The sequence below is a fragment of the Asterias amurensis genome, chromosome 18 (assembly GCF_032118995.1).
Source record: "Asterias amurensis chromosome 18, ASM3211899v1".
Lineage (NCBI taxonomy): Eukaryota > Metazoa > Echinodermata > Asteroidea > Forcipulatida > Asteriidae > Asterias > Asterias amurensis.
In genome coordinates, this window is record NC_092665.1 from 3,091,987 (window position 1) to 3,108,517 (window position 16,531).

At 41.1% G+C, this 16,531-nt stretch overlaps 1 protein-coding gene across 5 annotated transcripts in view; it reads right to left on the minus strand.

Annotated features, from left to right (window-relative positions):
- The window catches only part of LOC139950614 (serine/threonine-protein kinase mTOR-like), a 103,511-nt gene that overhangs the window by 67,565 nt on the left and 19,415 nt on the right, over window positions 1–16,531 (minus strand). For all 5 annotated transcript variants that reach the window (XM_071949381.1, XM_071949378.1, XM_071949380.1 and 2 more), the window contains 24 exons: window positions 16,252–16,374; window positions 15,568–15,651; window positions 14,863–14,955; window positions 14,458–14,592; window positions 13,959–14,088; window positions 13,077–13,327; window positions 12,620–12,706; window positions 11,936–12,103; window positions 11,112–11,224; window positions 10,496–10,751; window positions 10,214–10,351; window positions 9,495–9,637; window positions 8,865–9,027; window positions 8,177–8,310; window positions 7,523–7,607; window positions 7,216–7,355; window positions 6,541–6,757; window positions 5,843–6,028; window positions 5,363–5,488; window positions 4,627–4,770; window positions 4,004–4,122; window positions 3,244–3,361; window positions 2,377–2,622; window positions 1,652–1,840 (listed from right to left, as the gene is read on the minus strand). In XM_071949381.1, coding sequence (XP_071805482.1) covers window positions 1,652–1,840; window positions 2,377–2,622; window positions 3,244–3,361; window positions 4,004–4,122; window positions 4,627–4,770; window positions 5,363–5,488; window positions 5,843–6,028; window positions 6,541–6,757; window positions 7,216–7,355; window positions 7,523–7,607; window positions 8,177–8,310; window positions 8,865–9,027; window positions 9,495–9,637; window positions 10,214–10,351; window positions 10,496–10,751; window positions 11,112–11,224; window positions 11,936–12,103; window positions 12,620–12,706; window positions 13,077–13,327; window positions 13,959–14,088; window positions 14,458–14,592; window positions 14,863–14,955; window positions 15,568–15,651; window positions 16,252–16,374 — 3,588 coding nt within the window. The remainder of the gene's footprint in view (window positions 1–1,651; window positions 1,841–2,376; window positions 2,623–3,243; window positions 3,362–4,003; window positions 4,123–4,626; window positions 4,771–5,362; window positions 5,489–5,842; window positions 6,029–6,540; window positions 6,758–7,215; window positions 7,356–7,522; window positions 7,608–8,176; window positions 8,311–8,864; window positions 9,028–9,494; window positions 9,638–10,213; window positions 10,352–10,495; window positions 10,752–11,111; window positions 11,225–11,935; window positions 12,104–12,619; window positions 12,707–13,076; window positions 13,328–13,958; window positions 14,089–14,457; window positions 14,593–14,862; window positions 14,956–15,567; window positions 15,652–16,251; window positions 16,375–16,531) is intronic.

Below are 16,531 nucleotides of genomic sequence, written 5' to 3' on the forward strand. Positions count from 1 at the left end.
CCCTGGTCACTGGGCCATTTATTTCATCCTTAAAGGAACACGTTGCCTTGGATCGGTCGAGTTGGTCTTTGAAAAGCGTTCCGTAACCGTTTGTTATAAAATTGATATGGTTAGAAAGATGTTGTAAAAGTAGAATACAATGATCTACACAAATATGCCTCGAAATTGCGTGGTTTTCGTTTTACCTCGTCGACTAACACGGTCGGCCATTAATGGGAGTCAAATGGTTGACTCCCATAAATGGCCGACCGCGTTAGTTCGCGACGTAAAAGGAAAACCGTGCAATTTTGAGTGATACTTGTGTGGATCATTATATTCTACTTTTAAAACATCTTTCTAACCATTATATGCATTTCATAACAAACGGTTTCAAATGCTTTTTATAGACCAACTCGTCCGATCCAAGGCAACATGTTCCTTTAAACCATGGAGAGAAGCAATTACAGTCAAAGTGTCTTGCACAAGGACACAGAATTAGACCAAGACTTAAAACCAACACCCCTGAAGGATTTCAAGACATTTTAAGTACTTCACGTTTGAATACACTCTAATCTTTTCCGGTTTTAGAAGTTTTTTTCTAAACTAAAATTCAACCATCAACACACAATCCTTCACACATTTGTTTTGACTTGTCACAAAGTTTTGACAGGTGGGGGGGGGGGGGGGGGGGGGGGGCGGGGGTAATGAATGGCGACTAAATTATACAGCTCTGAAGAAAGATTAAAACATTATTTGTATAGTGAATCTCTCACTAATCAACTAGGTTGAAAGAACTTCTTTGGGATCCTTTACGGGTAATTCTTTGCAAGACCGCAGCAGGAACACAAAAAGATATCAATGATTTTTATATAATTTTTTTTTCAAATACTAAGAATTATAAACCATTTGAAGGTCATACCAACTTTTCCCAGTACGTTGACAAAGAAATTTACCATTCTCTTTCTTATATACTCTATGAACTTTCAAATATTACATAGCCCATTTCCAAAAACCACTACAAATATTTCCAACATGTCCAACAGTAAATTTTGGTATAGAAAAGGGTACATGGAAAGAAAACAAATAGGGTGACACCAAACACTAGATGGCAGCAGACATTATAAATAGTGGACTCCAATACGCTAGGTGGCAGCAGACATCCTTTAAACGGTATACTTCTATATATGCCAGTGTAAGTGGTGGCAGATGGAAGGAAACTGATAATTTTCCAAAGTTTGTCGATCTGATTGTTTTCCATGGAACCTGTACCCCGTAAGTCTCTAACTTCACCAAAAAAAATCATTCACTGTGGAGTAATACGATCTCACTATCCCAGAACCAATCAGTAAAGACAAGCAGGGAACCATCAACAACGAACATACATAACATGTCACTTTGGCTGGTGACCAAATTCTGCTGAACTAAATTAGGAATATTCATTTTGGTTTTACCATCAAAGCAATGTGTGTAAGCACTGTATACTCAGTGCCGCTTCTGTGACTAAATCACATGATTACTCGGGTGGGGTTCGAACCCATGACCTTTGCCGCTCTACAGCAGTGTCTTACCAACTAAACTACTGAGATTGCCAGGTAGCTACATGTAGAGGCAGTTTGAATCCTATATTTTATTAGTGGGTCAAATATTAGGATATTTGGAAAGTTCCACTTACCTGGAGCCAAGTGTCGATCTGTATAGACTTGATCCCTTCAACAAGAGCGTCGTAGACGTCACTACATTGTCCGTAATCGAACCATAGCGTCAAGAGACGAAGCGTGTCTTGTAGGGAATTCCCTCTCGACAGGGATATAGAACGGAAGAATCCTTGGACAGCCGGCACTGCGTACTTCTCAATGTGACTCTACAAGAACAACAAGCAACAATAAGATTGTAATAGTGGCCCTGTTTGACCATAAATCAACTTTGTTTCTCAGTATGAAAATGTAAAACATGATCCCAAAATAATTTCAAAATTTCAACAATCGACGGAGTAATTTGATTTTTGTTGCTGAGCCTTAACATTCACATGAACAATCTCACAAGGCCTGAAGGCCACTTCAAGGTGTGGGCTACACATCAACTATTTTTCCAGGGGCCATTTCCACCTACTACTGTGGCTGAAACAGGGTTACCCCCTTTAATACAGTCCGTACGGATGCAGGCTTGGGTAGCATCAATAAAAAGCCTGGCTGGTTAAGCAGAAAGCACTACCTCCCCAACTTGATGAAGCAATCATGGTTAAATGTCTTGCTAAAGGACACAAGTGTCACGACCAGAATCAAACCCACACTTGATTCCAGTGCTCTTAACCCCTAGGCCGTGACACACCACAATGCTAAGTGTGGGTGGATTTTTGGCACCTTCAAAAGAAAAAAATCTTTCAGCATACTCGCTTACCATCTGAGTTGTTGTTGGTTGTTGATGCGGGGTTATTTCCGATCTCAGTTCATCTGACGTTTCGGACAAGTCCTCCCCCTTCTTCTCCTCAGTAGGCCCCTCCCCTTCCTCTTCCTCCTCCTCATCCGTCTTGCTCTTAGGGGTGCTGGAGGATGGCTGTGCAGGAACGACTTGGAATGCCGAGCTGGGTTGATTCTTGTAGTACAAGGTGGCCTCGTAGTTCATAAACGCCCAAGAATGCCACGCCTGGTTTGAGAAAAAAGAAACGTTTGAAAACAAGAAATATCTTCAACTTCTAATCTGGGCCCAATTTTATTGAGCTGCTTACGCCCTCAAAAGTAGCTAAGCACAACAGAACTGTGCTTGACAATGATACAAACTGTGCCCATTTGATTTTGCTTCACATTTATGGCTTTCCATAGATTTCCAACCTCGGTAGGCAAAAACTTTGGCTGTGACGCAGCGATAGATAGGTCTGATCCATTACATTTATTTGGGCTGTCAGGTCAGTGTAGTGGTATTTTTCCTCGACTTCCACATCTAGGACTCCGATTTTAATGTTGTTGAGCATCATGTGGATTTGGTTTTCAGTCCCTTCTGTTTTCCACAGAATAATTCTCTGGGGTTTTCCTCGTGCATCTAAAACAGAATTCTCTCCATGGGGTTCTAGTCTAGTACAGTGGCTAAGATCGCTTTTCCGAGAGTCCTTGGCTTCCATCCAATTCAATTCAATTCAGTTCAGTTCAATTAAATTTTTGTTTATTTAAAAAATTACATCAGCAAATAAAAGTCAAAGACTAAAGAAATTTGGTTCACAATTAAACCAGAAAGACAAATGAAATGAAATGGTAAAAAGTGTCCCCCTACCTTATACCAATCCCGATCATGCTCAGTGGCTTTACTGAAGTACACCAGACTGTCTTCAATGGTGTGTTGACTGGTTTCCTCCAGACTCTGTTGCCATTCACCAAGCTTCAAATAACACCTACATTGATAGAGGGGGCAGAGTACCAGTGAACATTTGTCCAACAAAAACAGAATCCGGGCCCAATTTCATAGAGCTGCTTAAGTAGGTAACTTTTTTGAATCAATAGTCGGGTAAGCAGAAATGAGCAGAGTACCATTCACAAATTGTATATGTGACATAGTAGTTTGGTTGGTAACCTTATTTAGCATTAGTGTTGTGCTTAAGCAGCTCTATGAAATTTGGCCCTGGTGAACGCTGTATGGTTCCAACTCCTACAAATAAAATATTTGGGGTTGAAAAAAAAGAAACATTTACCATGGATAACATGCCAGCGCTCTACCAACTGAGCTATCCAGCCCCTACTGTATGTTGGTGGTCTCCCTATTAGTCAATAGCTTTGTTCGGGGGTTGCCAGTGGTCCAGTGCTTGGACTGCATGACTTGTTCAAATGGTTTCCCAATAAGTGCAATTCATAATCATAAATGTTAAAACATTGTTTGTATGAGAGAGATTGGCTGTTGCCAGCATGGTGTTTATATCCCCTTGAGGGAGCTTTACTGAGTTCCCCTGAAGGAGAAGATCATCTAAAATAAAATAACCCAAAAAACTGTTGTGTAGCCAGGGATAACACCCAAGTTTAGGAAGAAAAATGTGCCCTACCTTGCCATGAGTGTTTGTAGCTCTCGACGTTCAGCTTCGTCTGAGGAGCCTAGCACACCTTGCATGTGTTGGGTCAGTGTCGAATGGACAAAGTGATGCAAATGCTCAAACGCCTGGGACTGTAATCAAGAGAAATCAAGGATAACGGATCGATAATGGAACTGTGATTGATAAGGACAACATAGGCAAAGGCAGAATTCCTCTGGCTGTTAGATGGTCAAGACCTGGGCCCAAATTCATAGAACTGCTAAGCACAAAAATTTGCTTAGCATGAAATTTCTTCCTTGTTTTTATCAAGGATGAAATTTCATGCTAAGCAAATTATTGTGCTTAGCAGCTCTATGAAATTGGGCCCTGTAGAGGCCATCCAGAAACATCTTGGATCAAGCAACTGGGTCCACCCAGCAAGATCGACAGGCTCTGGAACCAAGCTACTAACTGCAACTTGTAAACTCTTACAAGGTGGAATAAAAATTGGTTTCATAATGTCTGTCATAAAAATATTGAGTACTTTGTAATGCCTGTTGAAGAATTGCATCATCAAATTTTTGTGGAGAGTCTTGCGAATTGCTCAAGTGGTAATAATTCTAGAAATTGTTTTCTAATTCCGCCAACATTCCTACCTGTTTATCCTCCTTCCACATGTGTTTGAGGTACGCAAAGACAACGCGAGGGTGTTTGACCGTCGTTAGAGTCTCAAAGGGCGTGTCTGGAACACTCTTAGGGTCTACCCCGAGCAACATCACCAGAGTCTTGTGGGAAAGTTGCTGTGTAAAAAAGAAAGCACAAAATGGTGTAAGCGAATTGAATCTTTACAAGTGGAGGTTTTAAAATTGGACTTGAGCAGGGGAAAACAATGGTTCTGATACTGTAAGCTTCCAAAGAGACTGTTACAATTATTTCTACAGATAGATTTCAATAGATGCCAACTTTACGGAAAACTTGGGTTTTGGCTTAAGGCTGTGTCAGCACTGTTACTTTTCTACACAGCTATGGTGGTTAACGACGAGGTCCGTTAACAGCGCCAGCCACCAACCAAGGCCATTACCACGCAGTGAAGACCGGGTCCGGCTACGCCTCAAGAGGGTGACCAATCATGAAAGAAATTTGATAAAGCCCCACCGGGTGCCACATGCGATATAATGCATAGCACATAGTTGTGCATTAACCCCTTGAAGGCGGAAGGCTTTTCCGGAATGCTGTGGACTGAGTATGTGGTAAGTCGTGAAATGCAGTCTGTGGCCGGTACAGCTGTGGGGAAACAAAGGCTGCTATGCAGTCATGCGTGTAAGCTGGGCATTGAGGCCTGATAATACCGACGTTAAGGGGTTAAAAGACTATACATCAGACTATACATACCATTCGTCCAGTCTTGCGGCAGAGGCTGGCATACTTGAGCCATGTGCGGAGATCATCTTGAGGATTAATGACCAGAGATCTCACTTGGATAATCCTCTGCCAATCCTCAACGTTACGCTGGCATCCCTGTCATAAAAAAATCACATGAAAGTCTTCACGAAAAAGGTACAAAATTTACAACACTTTTTCTTTCGAAAAGAGTACATGATTTCAGTTCATTTTGGTTTATCGTCTTCAGCACGACCTTAGAATACCATGAATAGTATCTTTTGTTTTTACCCTGACACTGAAGTGTATCAAACACTGTAAACTCAGAACATTCCCAAGTTCTGTGAAAAAAAAAATCCACAGGCAGGTCACTCGGATGGGATTTGAACCAAAGACATTGGCAATGCTAAAGCAGATGTTTGAACACTAGACCACCAAGCTAGTCCAGTGGCCAGAGGCTGTTCTTACATTCTTTTACAATTTTTCACAAACCTGTAGTCGATCCCACCACATCTGCTTGATAATATCTCGTCTCTCCGAGACCAGCTTGTATCGAATAATCTCTTCCAGTTCTGACAACATCTGAGCCGAGACCATCGCTCCGTAGGCTCGATCGTAACTCTCACCAGCCATGGCTGTCAACTCCGTGTCAAGAATATCGCGAGCCTTGTCAATGCACTAATACAAAAATACAATAAAGAATGTGTTTATGATGTTAATGGTGTACCCCCATACTTTCGAAAGTTGTTTGTTCAAACAGACCGAATCATTAAGTTCCGCCCAATTGCGCATTGACCAATCACAACCCATGGCGCAACCAAAGGTCCGACAAATAGGGTCCGACATGCCTGTCCGTATGTTTGGCGTGCGCGGCAGAGTTGTGCAGAATAGCATTGGAGAGGCTCAGGTATTCTTGCTCACACATGCGCCGTGGACGGAGCCTAATGGATCGGTCTATTCTGAAAGCCATCATAGCCCAGCTTGGAGAATGCAGTCTGTGTTGCTCAGTATGTGGCAGGCCTTGAGACAACCTACGGTACCCACAGAAAATGTTGTAGTGCCCCGTGCTTTGGCTGTGGTGCCCTTTGCAAGGTTTTTAGAACAAATATAAACTTTCTTCATCGAAGTGCCCCTTACCAGAAGAAAATTGCTGTACCCCTTCAAGAAAAAAAATCAAGACTTTTACGAACCTGTTGAGCTTGTCCGAAGTGATCCTGGTGCACGGCCAAGACGGCACGGTAGAACGCCCCGTCGTACGACTCCCGAGGGATCAAGCAGGAATATTCCTCCATGCTGTCCCAATTGCCTAGCCCCCATGCTGCTGCGGCGGCCATCCGGGCCATCTGCTGCCGGCCGTCATCAGAAACCATCGGCCACCTCTCACAGGCAAGATCATGGAGCTGCCGCCTAGACAATCAAAAAGATACAACATAATTATTACTAATAATAACTAGTTCTTATATACATGTAGCTCATTTAACACTAATGTAATGCGCTTTAGATTAGTGCCTGTGTCATTCAATCAATCAATCGACCGCAGAGACAGCAAGGGTCTGTCGTGCCGATCCCGTCGCGCCGATCTACTGGTCATTGGGCAAATAATATTTCTCAGCTCCCTGGGGTGTATACAGCCCTGAACTGCCGTGGCGCTTGGAAGGCTTTTTCATACACAATATCAACCTCTACCCTTACAGGTACCCATTTATAACCCTGGGCGAAGAGAAGCAGTTATACTAAAGCATTTTGTTTAAGGGCACACGTGTTATGACTGGGATTCGAACCCACACTCTGAACTTGAATTTGAATTCGATACCTTAAACTGCTCGGCCATGACACCGCATGACAAATCTTAAATGAAACCTTACCAGTCTCCAAGAGCTTCCATGCAGCGCATCCTTCCAATGGTCAGATCAAAGTCTTCTGGATCTTCCTTCTGCTTCTTCTCATACGCAGCGAGGGCGTTGTCCCAATCGTGCAGTTTCTCGTACCACGTCTCTTGGATTTGCTGAAAGTCAAAATCAGAAGTTCACAATCAGCTAAACTAATATGTAAATAATTTACTGGTGCAGTCCTCTGTCCAACAGATTTAAGCAAAATGTAGTTGGATTCTGATAAGTGGTGAGGAGCTAGCCAATCTGAAAGAGTGGAACTTTGAAAAGGCAACATACTTACCAGCTCAGCTCTGTTGATGTAGTTCTTCATAGCATACTGTAAGACACCATAGGCCGCTTCCGGCTGATGCAGTTTGTTGTTGATGCTGAAGATTACCACAAACAAAACAGAAAGATATTTACGTCACTAAGACTAAGCATCTCAAAACAAAGTGAAGCCAAGTCAGGAAAAGTTCAAGTTGAAGTTTCAAGTCAACAGCCAACGAATTGGAAAACGTTTTTACACTGTACCCCTTTTATTTGACTCTTAAATCTGTCTAGTATAGAATGACAAATTGAGGGCCTACAAAACATTCAAGATTCAGCCACTCTGTTTTCTCTGTGAAATCTGGCCCAAAGCTGGAACAAGTAATTTCCATCAAAATAACCAAACCAGCAAAATACTGCAGCCCTGTTTTAATTTAATCCTCACCTGATGAGAGCTTCTAGCACTTCAGTACTTGGTCCTCGGTTAAACTCACTCCTATACACTTGTGTAAATTTTCAAATGTCCGCGCGTCAATCATGACAAAATATGAAATATCACCTGATGAGAGCTTCTAGTATTTCAGTATTTGGTCCTCCGTTAAACTCACTCCTATACACTTGTGTAAATTTTCAAATGTCTGTGAGTCAACCAGCAAAATACCGCAGTCATGTTTAACTTGGTCCTCACCTGATAAGAGCTTCTAGTATTTCAGTGTTTGGTCCGCGGTTGAACTCCTCTTCCTTGTAGTGGAGTGCCTTAGCGTACGCTCTGCATTTTGAAGCACATTCCCCCAACAGAATTGTATTCAGAGGTAGCGGACCCTGGCAGAGGTTTAATCAATAAAAGTAAAATTAGTAACAATGTTATTCATAAATAGCTGGTATAGCTTATCCATTCTTATTGGTCTAAAGCAGACCTTGTGGTCATGTTTAAACGTATGATATAAACAAGTATGGAGTGTTTACACATGGCAAGGGGCAATTGAAAAAACTGATGGTGCTTTCTGAGGATTGCATAGAGCAAGCAGACAAGGAAGTTTCAATTTTGCATGGTGGAAGAAAACCCTAGAAAGTTAAGGTAAGGTATCTTGCTTAAGTGCACAAGTGTCAAGACCAGGGCCCCTTTTCATAAAACCTCTAAGGACAAAAACTTGCTTAGCATACAAAACCTTGCTTAGCAAAAAAGAGTTACCAGCCAGAATACCATACAGATATCATTGCTGCGACTGGTACCCTAGTCATTTCTTGCTAAGCTAAGAAGTTTGCCAAGCAGAATGAAATTGGGACCAGGACTCAAACCCACACTCTGATGGTCAGAAACACCAGAGCTTGAGTCAGATGTGCTTGACTGCTCAATGACAATACGCTAACCTTACCTTGTCGGAATGTTCCATGAATTCAGCAAGATTCAGCAGAATCTGAACAATCTCTGGGATATCTTGAGACGTCAAAGCCTTCTGCAAACTCTGAATGAGTCCATCTTGATCCGTCTCCGTCAGCTCCGACCAACAAGAAACAAACGCAGCATTGAACAAATCCCTTCAAAATAAATATATACAAATCCCTTCAAAATAAACAAAGCTTGATTGTAGGATTTGAAACATGAGCTGCTTGATGAATTTCATTGCTAAGCAAAAATTGAGTAGGGCATTAGTCCCAACAATGTAAACCTAACATAAATTCGGCTGATAACCCATTTCTTCACCCAAAGTCAACACTTTTTTATGCTAAGCAAATTTTTTGTGCTTACAGGCTTTATGAGATTGGGCCCTAGTCTCTAATACTAAGCGCATAAAGAGCGTGTTTTGGCGGTATAGTACCAAATCCATCAAAATTCTCCACTGTATGATAACCCAATGCCTAAATGTTTGGAGTCTGTGGTATGCCTGGCCTCATGCTAAGAGTGTGCAGTTTGTTGCCACTTTCATGAAAAAAAATTCTTACAGCTCAAAGAAAACGATTTACATGTATGGTTAGTATCAGGGGTCATGGCTCAAGGGTCATACCTTGCCAGGGTGTTGTAGGCTTGAGCGAGAGCCCAGCAGGATCTTAGAGCATGAGATGGTGACTCCTTGAGTAACTCAACACTCAATCTCCTCAACCACTCAACCCAGTCATCACGAGACACTCGGCGAGTAACTGCCCAGGCCTGTCCAAACAAAAAGCGGATGATGAGTCACTGAATAAAAACGTGGTTTTTATGAGTATTTTTCTTAGAATGATCAAATTATCTTTTTCAGAGAATGATAAAAAACTATCATTACTGGAAAGCTCCATTAAAGGAAAGGCTAGAATAACACATCATTTTCGTCTTAACCAACTCACACCTGTTATCTTTATGTAATTCCTTTAACAATCAGTGGACTTAATTGGATCATGCACAAATAAAGGGCTGCTGACTACCTTAGGTAGATTAACTGCTCAAGTAATTCAATGTAAACACACCCATTGATGAAAAGGAGCTTCGCAATTCAGGAGACTTCACTACCACCGCGGAGTAGATTTTCGGGAGACTTTTCAGTTCTGAAATGAACTATCCTGCTTTTAAACTACAACATAGGAGGAAGGTAGGAAATCGGCCAAGACTTACTACTTGGGCTAAGTGGATCAAGGGGACTTCTAGTTATTAACTTCACTACCACGGAGTGAGTTCTTAAAGAGGAGTTTTGGTTTTTGCTACAGCAGCTCTCATCTTTCAAGTTCTGCAGAGAAGTTTCTTTCTTACCTTGGTCAGATTATTTGTCTTGACGTGTAGTTTCTTGAGACTGACAGGTTCCATCCCAGCGTTTCCATCGTCCTTCTGGGTTGCTTTCTTGGCCTTTGTACGCATCAACAAAATCTCATCCTCGGCGATTGAGTTTCCCTGAAAAAGGTGAACCATTCAATTGAAAAATTAAGTTCCCAACATTCAGATTTCCTAAATTGTACTTTTCATCAGGCCGGTAGTCACTATGCAGGGTGTCGTCACGTCAAATCCACGACATGCCAATAACATTTGCTGACTTACCTTGATAATTTTCAGCACCAGCGTTTCATACTTCTGATGGCTGATTCGATGTTTCACCAACACCTTGTTAACCATCGGGACGAAGATCTGGTATTTCTTGCCCAGTTGGAGGACGAGGGAGGCAAGGGTATCCATGGCGATGATACGCAACTCGGGGGTGGTGTCTAAGGAGCGAACCAAGGGGTGGATGATGCGGGAAGCGAAATCGGTGAAGTCGAGGGTTCCGCAGAGGAGGTCGATGGTCTCAAGAGCGGTTCTGAAACAACAAACAAAACAGAAAAAGTTATTTTATTGATTGGCATAATAAATTTTAAAAAGAACTGATCAACTTTGAAAACTTTTTTTTTTTAATTCCTTCCCATATTTATACACTCTGTTTAATTGATCAACAATTTCAATTCCTTTAAAGTGGTCGTTCCAACATCAAATTTATTTGGTGTAAAAATTATGAGATACAGCTTTTTTATGGGAACTTTATGTGGAAATAAGTGCCAGTCAAAATACACAAGATCTGTTTATAAATCAGTCTGTTGAAAAAGAAGTCTTTATTCAAATCAAAAGTGTGAATTAAATGTATTTACAATTAAAATACTGTAAGAGTTAACTCTATGCTTACCTCTTCACTGGCATGGGGATGTCGTTTGAGTCAAACAGTTTCACCACCGGTGGCAAAAGTAGATGAAGATAGTCGTCTAAGTTGGCACCAAACTTCTGCATAGCTTTCAGAAGCTAAAACAACAAGAACATTTCAAACAATGAAAAGAAATCTTTTAAAAACAATTATTGAAAACTGGAAGTGGAGTGATGAGTCTGAACTGGTTTAGTGCATTGGTCTCAAGTTCTTGGCCCGATTTCATAGAGTTACTTAATCAGAAAGTGTTGCTTAACATTTTTCCCCTTCGCAGAAGTTGTACACATAACAATGAAATTGAGGCCCGGGTGACGTCAATGAGTGGGTTCGGGTCCCAGTACTTGTGTCGAACATAGTTCGTTTAACTTAAATTGTTTCCTTTCTTTATGCAAGTTCCCCCAAAACAAGGCTAAAGCAACTCTCGATAAGGGGCTAAAAGACAAAAACATTTAAGATGAAAATAACTGAGATTTTGAGAAAATCCTTCTATCAGTAAAAAATCCTGAAGAATTTCATATCTAGCCCTCTCTCAGCATGTAGGGAGTATAGTTTATATGATTATTATTGGTTTATTAAAAATGCAAAAATGGCGGCCAAAAAGCCGAATTGCGGATGCATATATACAAAAACCATTAAAGTTAAACAGACACATTTTACACTAGGGAGCAGGTATACACAATTTCCAAAAAGGCACTACAAAAACCCCAAAACGAGATTAGACATAAAAACGAACAGTGAATTAAAAAAAAAATTATGCGCATTTTAATGTACACATATGTATTAATTTTATCAATAATAATTTGTTTTACCTTTGTTGTGACCATCCGCCCCTGGCTGTTATCATGCATGAAGACACGCAGCATTTGAGGAACAATCCGTGGGAGGTAAAGCTTAAATTCACCCCCGAGGGCCACCACTGTCTGCTCCACTAACTGAATCACAGTGTTCTGCAGGGGACTGTTTACTGTCCAGAAATCCTGGAAATTGTAACAAAATAGACAACAGTCTTCTTTAATAACAGAAGAAGAAATAAAGGTAACAAGATATCAAGAAAGTAAGAAATCAAGAAAATATGTTTTTATGAAATCAAGAAATCAAGAAATCAAGAAATCAAGAAATCAAGAAATCAAGAAATCAAGAAATCAAGAAATCAAGAAATCGAGAAATCAAGAAATCAAGAAATCAAGAAATCAAGAAATCAAGATTTGAGGAAATAAAGAAAATAAAAAACAGAAAATCAAGAAATCTAGAAAACAAGAAACAAAGAGGACTAGATATCAAGAAAAAAAACAAAAAAACAACAACAAACAAACCCCCAAAATCAAAAAAATTGAGACATTCAACATCAAAACCAGAATCTACAAATAAATCAAGAAACAAAAGAGGAGATTTTTCCTGATTCACACACTCTCACAAGCAGACAGACTATGACCACAAAATCAGCATGAAATTCTTACGGTCATGAAAGCAGGAGTGAAATAGATCATACTTACTCTAATAAGATCAAAGATATCATCCAGATAGTTCCTGATATGCTGTTTGACGATCGAGATCATGATGCCTAGCTGCTGGAACAAAAACTGGATAAAATAAAAAGAATGTTATAGGGGCTATTTTTAGTATTTTAACCATACACTGACATATACTCAGTACTTTACCCCTGAGTCCTAAGAAAAAATCCACGGGCACATCAATCGAATGGGATTCAAACCACTGACTTTTGGTCAGGTTGGTCTGGTCTGTTGGCCGGTCAGGTCGGTGGGTCAATCAGTCAGGTTAGACAGTCGACCGATGAGGTCAGTGAGGTTGGTTAGGTCATTCAGGTTGGTCAGGCTGGTCAGCCAGGTCAGTCGGCCGGTTGGTCAATCAGATTTGTCAAAATCGATCAGGTCAATCAGGTGGGTCACTTCGGTCGGACAGACTGGTTAATTGATTGATTGATGGGCTTACCTCTCTTATTCCTGCATCGCTAGTGCGAATAACATTCAGGTACGTCGGCATAATCTGTGGAAGGAACTGCACGCATTTCACTCCAAGGCTCTTGAAGATGAACGTAATCCCCTGGACAACTCCAGTGTGGTGATTGGCCAATGAGGAGTCTCGCATGATGCGCATCAGTGTTGCTATGGCAACAGCCGGATAAAACTCCTCCAGAGTGGCGCTGCCCATGTTAACTAGCATCTCACTCGCTGTGTACTCCCCTATCATAAAAACCAAAGACGTCAAATTTTTAGCTGGTACATGTTGGTGGCAGCAGATCCAACCATTTTGTTCTGATGCTCACACTCCAATAACGGATACCCTCATAGGACTGACTAGCACTTTGCATCTAATAAAATCACTCCCGAAGTAGACCGATGGGATAGAAATGCTTGGCGTAGGCCACCATCGTGAAGTAAAATAATGTTAACCTGCACTTGTGTGCACACCATAAACAAAATTCTCAAATATGATAAGTCTTCCTTTGAACCCAGTGAGGGGACTGTTTCAGTTGATGAGGTCATACGCAAGAGGTTTACGTTTTTGTTTTGTTTTTTTCTTTTAATGCAAGTCGCCCAAAACATCAACCTGTGTCATCACCAACAAACTTGTGCTCCTTTTAACTTCACATGCAAAGTTTCCAATCTTATTTGTGGGTGCACGCCTTGAACTTCACTCTTGAAGGGGCACAGCAGTTTTCCTTTGTTAAGGGTACTTCTTTGAAGAAATAGTAAGTTTTTATTTGAACCTTGCAGTGGGCACCACAGCAAAAGCACAGGGCACCACATCAACTGCTGTGGGCTGTACGGCTGGGGGTGTCGTGGGCTATTTCGAGGCCTGAGGGCGACTTACCTTCGGTTCCAATCTTGACCTCTGAGATACTCAGCGCTGCACCTCCCTCACCGTGGCTGTCTACGAAGCCTTGATTGACTTTATGTTTGTAAGGGTCCAAGGCGCCTAGAAGACCCAGCACTCGGATGGTCTGAAGAATAAGAAAATAACGTTTGGATGAGCATACACAATGTAGAACAATTGACTACAGCAGGACGTGAACCTGAGACCTCCAGATTATGTTTGTATGGGTCTACGACCCACAGGAGACCCAGCACTCGGATGGTCTGAAGAATAAGAAAATAACGTTTGGATGAGCATACACAATGTAGAACAATTGACTACAGCAGGACCTGAACCTGAGACCTCCAGATTATGTTTGTAAGGGTCTAAGACCCACAGGAGACCCAGCACTTGGATGGTCTGAAGAATAATAAGAATAATATTGGGTTGAACATAGACAATTGACTGCGACTATTTATCTCAAATATCAAATAATAAACTAATAAAATAGACTCACCTCTCTGCGGATATTAGGAGACTGCTCAGTCTTCAAGAAGTTCAGAAGTACGTCTAACAAGTTGGAATATTTCTTATAGGGATGAACGACAGACCCTGTGCTTTCAACGAGCTGTCCCAGAGTCCACAAGGCAACCTAACAAAAAAAGATTTAGGTAGAAGGTTTAATAAATCATTGGGAATGGCTGAACAAACAAAATAGGAAGGATCCTAGTAAATCAGCCATGGGAGTAAGGGTTTAACAGGGCTCAAATTTTGATACTAAACTTACTAAACGATGCTAAACTTACTGGCCACAGGTCTGCAGTCTAGTTTTAAGTTCGAGCCCTGTTAACAGAACTTGTGAGAAGTCCATCGATTGAAGAGAGTATTTGTACAAGGAAGATGAACTGATTAATGTTCTTACCTCTCTCTTCCTGAGTGACGCAGAGTCTTGTAACATGTCTAGAATGATGGGGCAGAGTTCATCCATCCACTTTCTCATCTCGATACCACTCACCTGGCAAATCAAATAGGATATCAGGGATTGAAAACACCACACAGAGATTTTAGCTCAACCTACCAGCTAGAATGCCTGGTGACATAAATCTTTCTAGGGTATCAAGGTACTTTATGGTTTGTACTTTTTCTATCAAATCTACATGGTAAAGTTAAACCTTAGGATTGTCGAGGGTGTGGGTGTTGGGTGGGGGGCGTTCTATATCTTAAAGAGGAGCTTGTTGTTCTTAACGCTGCAGCAACGACGGGCCAAGTAAACCGAGCATGGGTAGTTATTAACAAAATCCCTGGAAAGAACAAGGCCAATAGGGATCGCACCTGGTTAAAAAACACAAAAGATCTACTATCAGAGTGGCAGGCATACTTCAAAGGGCTCTTAAATGCAGAGCCAATACATCCAATGAAATTGCCAGATCAAATAGGATATCAAGGATTGAACAAGTCCGCACAGAGATTGTAGCTCAAGATATTTACTCAACCAGAAGTTTGTGTACAAGAGCAGATTCAAAATGAGAAGAAAAAATACCTCATACAGTTTACCAATTACTGAACTGTTTTGAGTTTGAAAAAGCACTTTGATAAGATTTATCTCATTTGTAATATGGGCTCTTACCTGAGCCTGTTCTCCGATTGCAGCCAGGACGTTTATAACCACACTTGGGTTTGGATCTGCCTCCTTCAGTTTCGGAATCAGAGCCTGATCAAGAAAAACAGACATGAGTTACCAAATATTTGATATTAAACTATTTCTGTGACGTCACTCTATTGTTGAAAGTGTGGATTATTTTTACGAATGTACACTTAACTGTAGACTCGTTACAGAGAATACTCTAAAGTATAGATTCGTGAATACAATGTACTCGCCTTCGGCTCGTACATTCTACATGTTCTATTCACGAATCTACACTTTTTCCTTAACTTAACTCTTTCTGATTGACAAATTTCATTAATCTTTGTTTCCTTTTCATTTATTTATTCTGGCTGTGAAGCCAAGAACTCTCCTACTCAGAAAAGTGAACTTAATCACTGTAACTAGCCAAGAACCTCATGAGAAGACAATGGAGTTTCAGCTTATAGACGTGGGAGGAAAACCCCAGGAAAGCTATTATGGTGAATTATTATGCTAAAGGACACGAGTGCAACGACTGGGGCTCGAGCCAACACTCTGCTGATCAAAAAACAACAGAGTTTAAGTCCGGTGCTCTTAACCGCTCTACCATGATGCGCAAATTAGGCCCACACTTACATAGGGTTTTCATTTTGTTTGAACTAAGACCATTGTTCTTGTTTATTTTACCTTGAGGATAGGTTCCATGTAGGGTCTGATCAGCCGTGGTGCATTGGAGACTAAATGAGCTAACATCCTAGCACTCTGCTCCTTGTTACGCCCTACTCCGCTATGCTCCAACTCTGTTAATATCTGGAATACAATTTGAAAACGATTCCGGTGTAAAAGCTTCGTAATGGAAATGGTCACACAAATATTCGTTTAAAATTCTATTTGTTCAGATTGCAACACTTTGTACGTTGTGTATTAAGCTTGTGACTGGTATCCTGCTCACTTCTGCTAAGCAGAA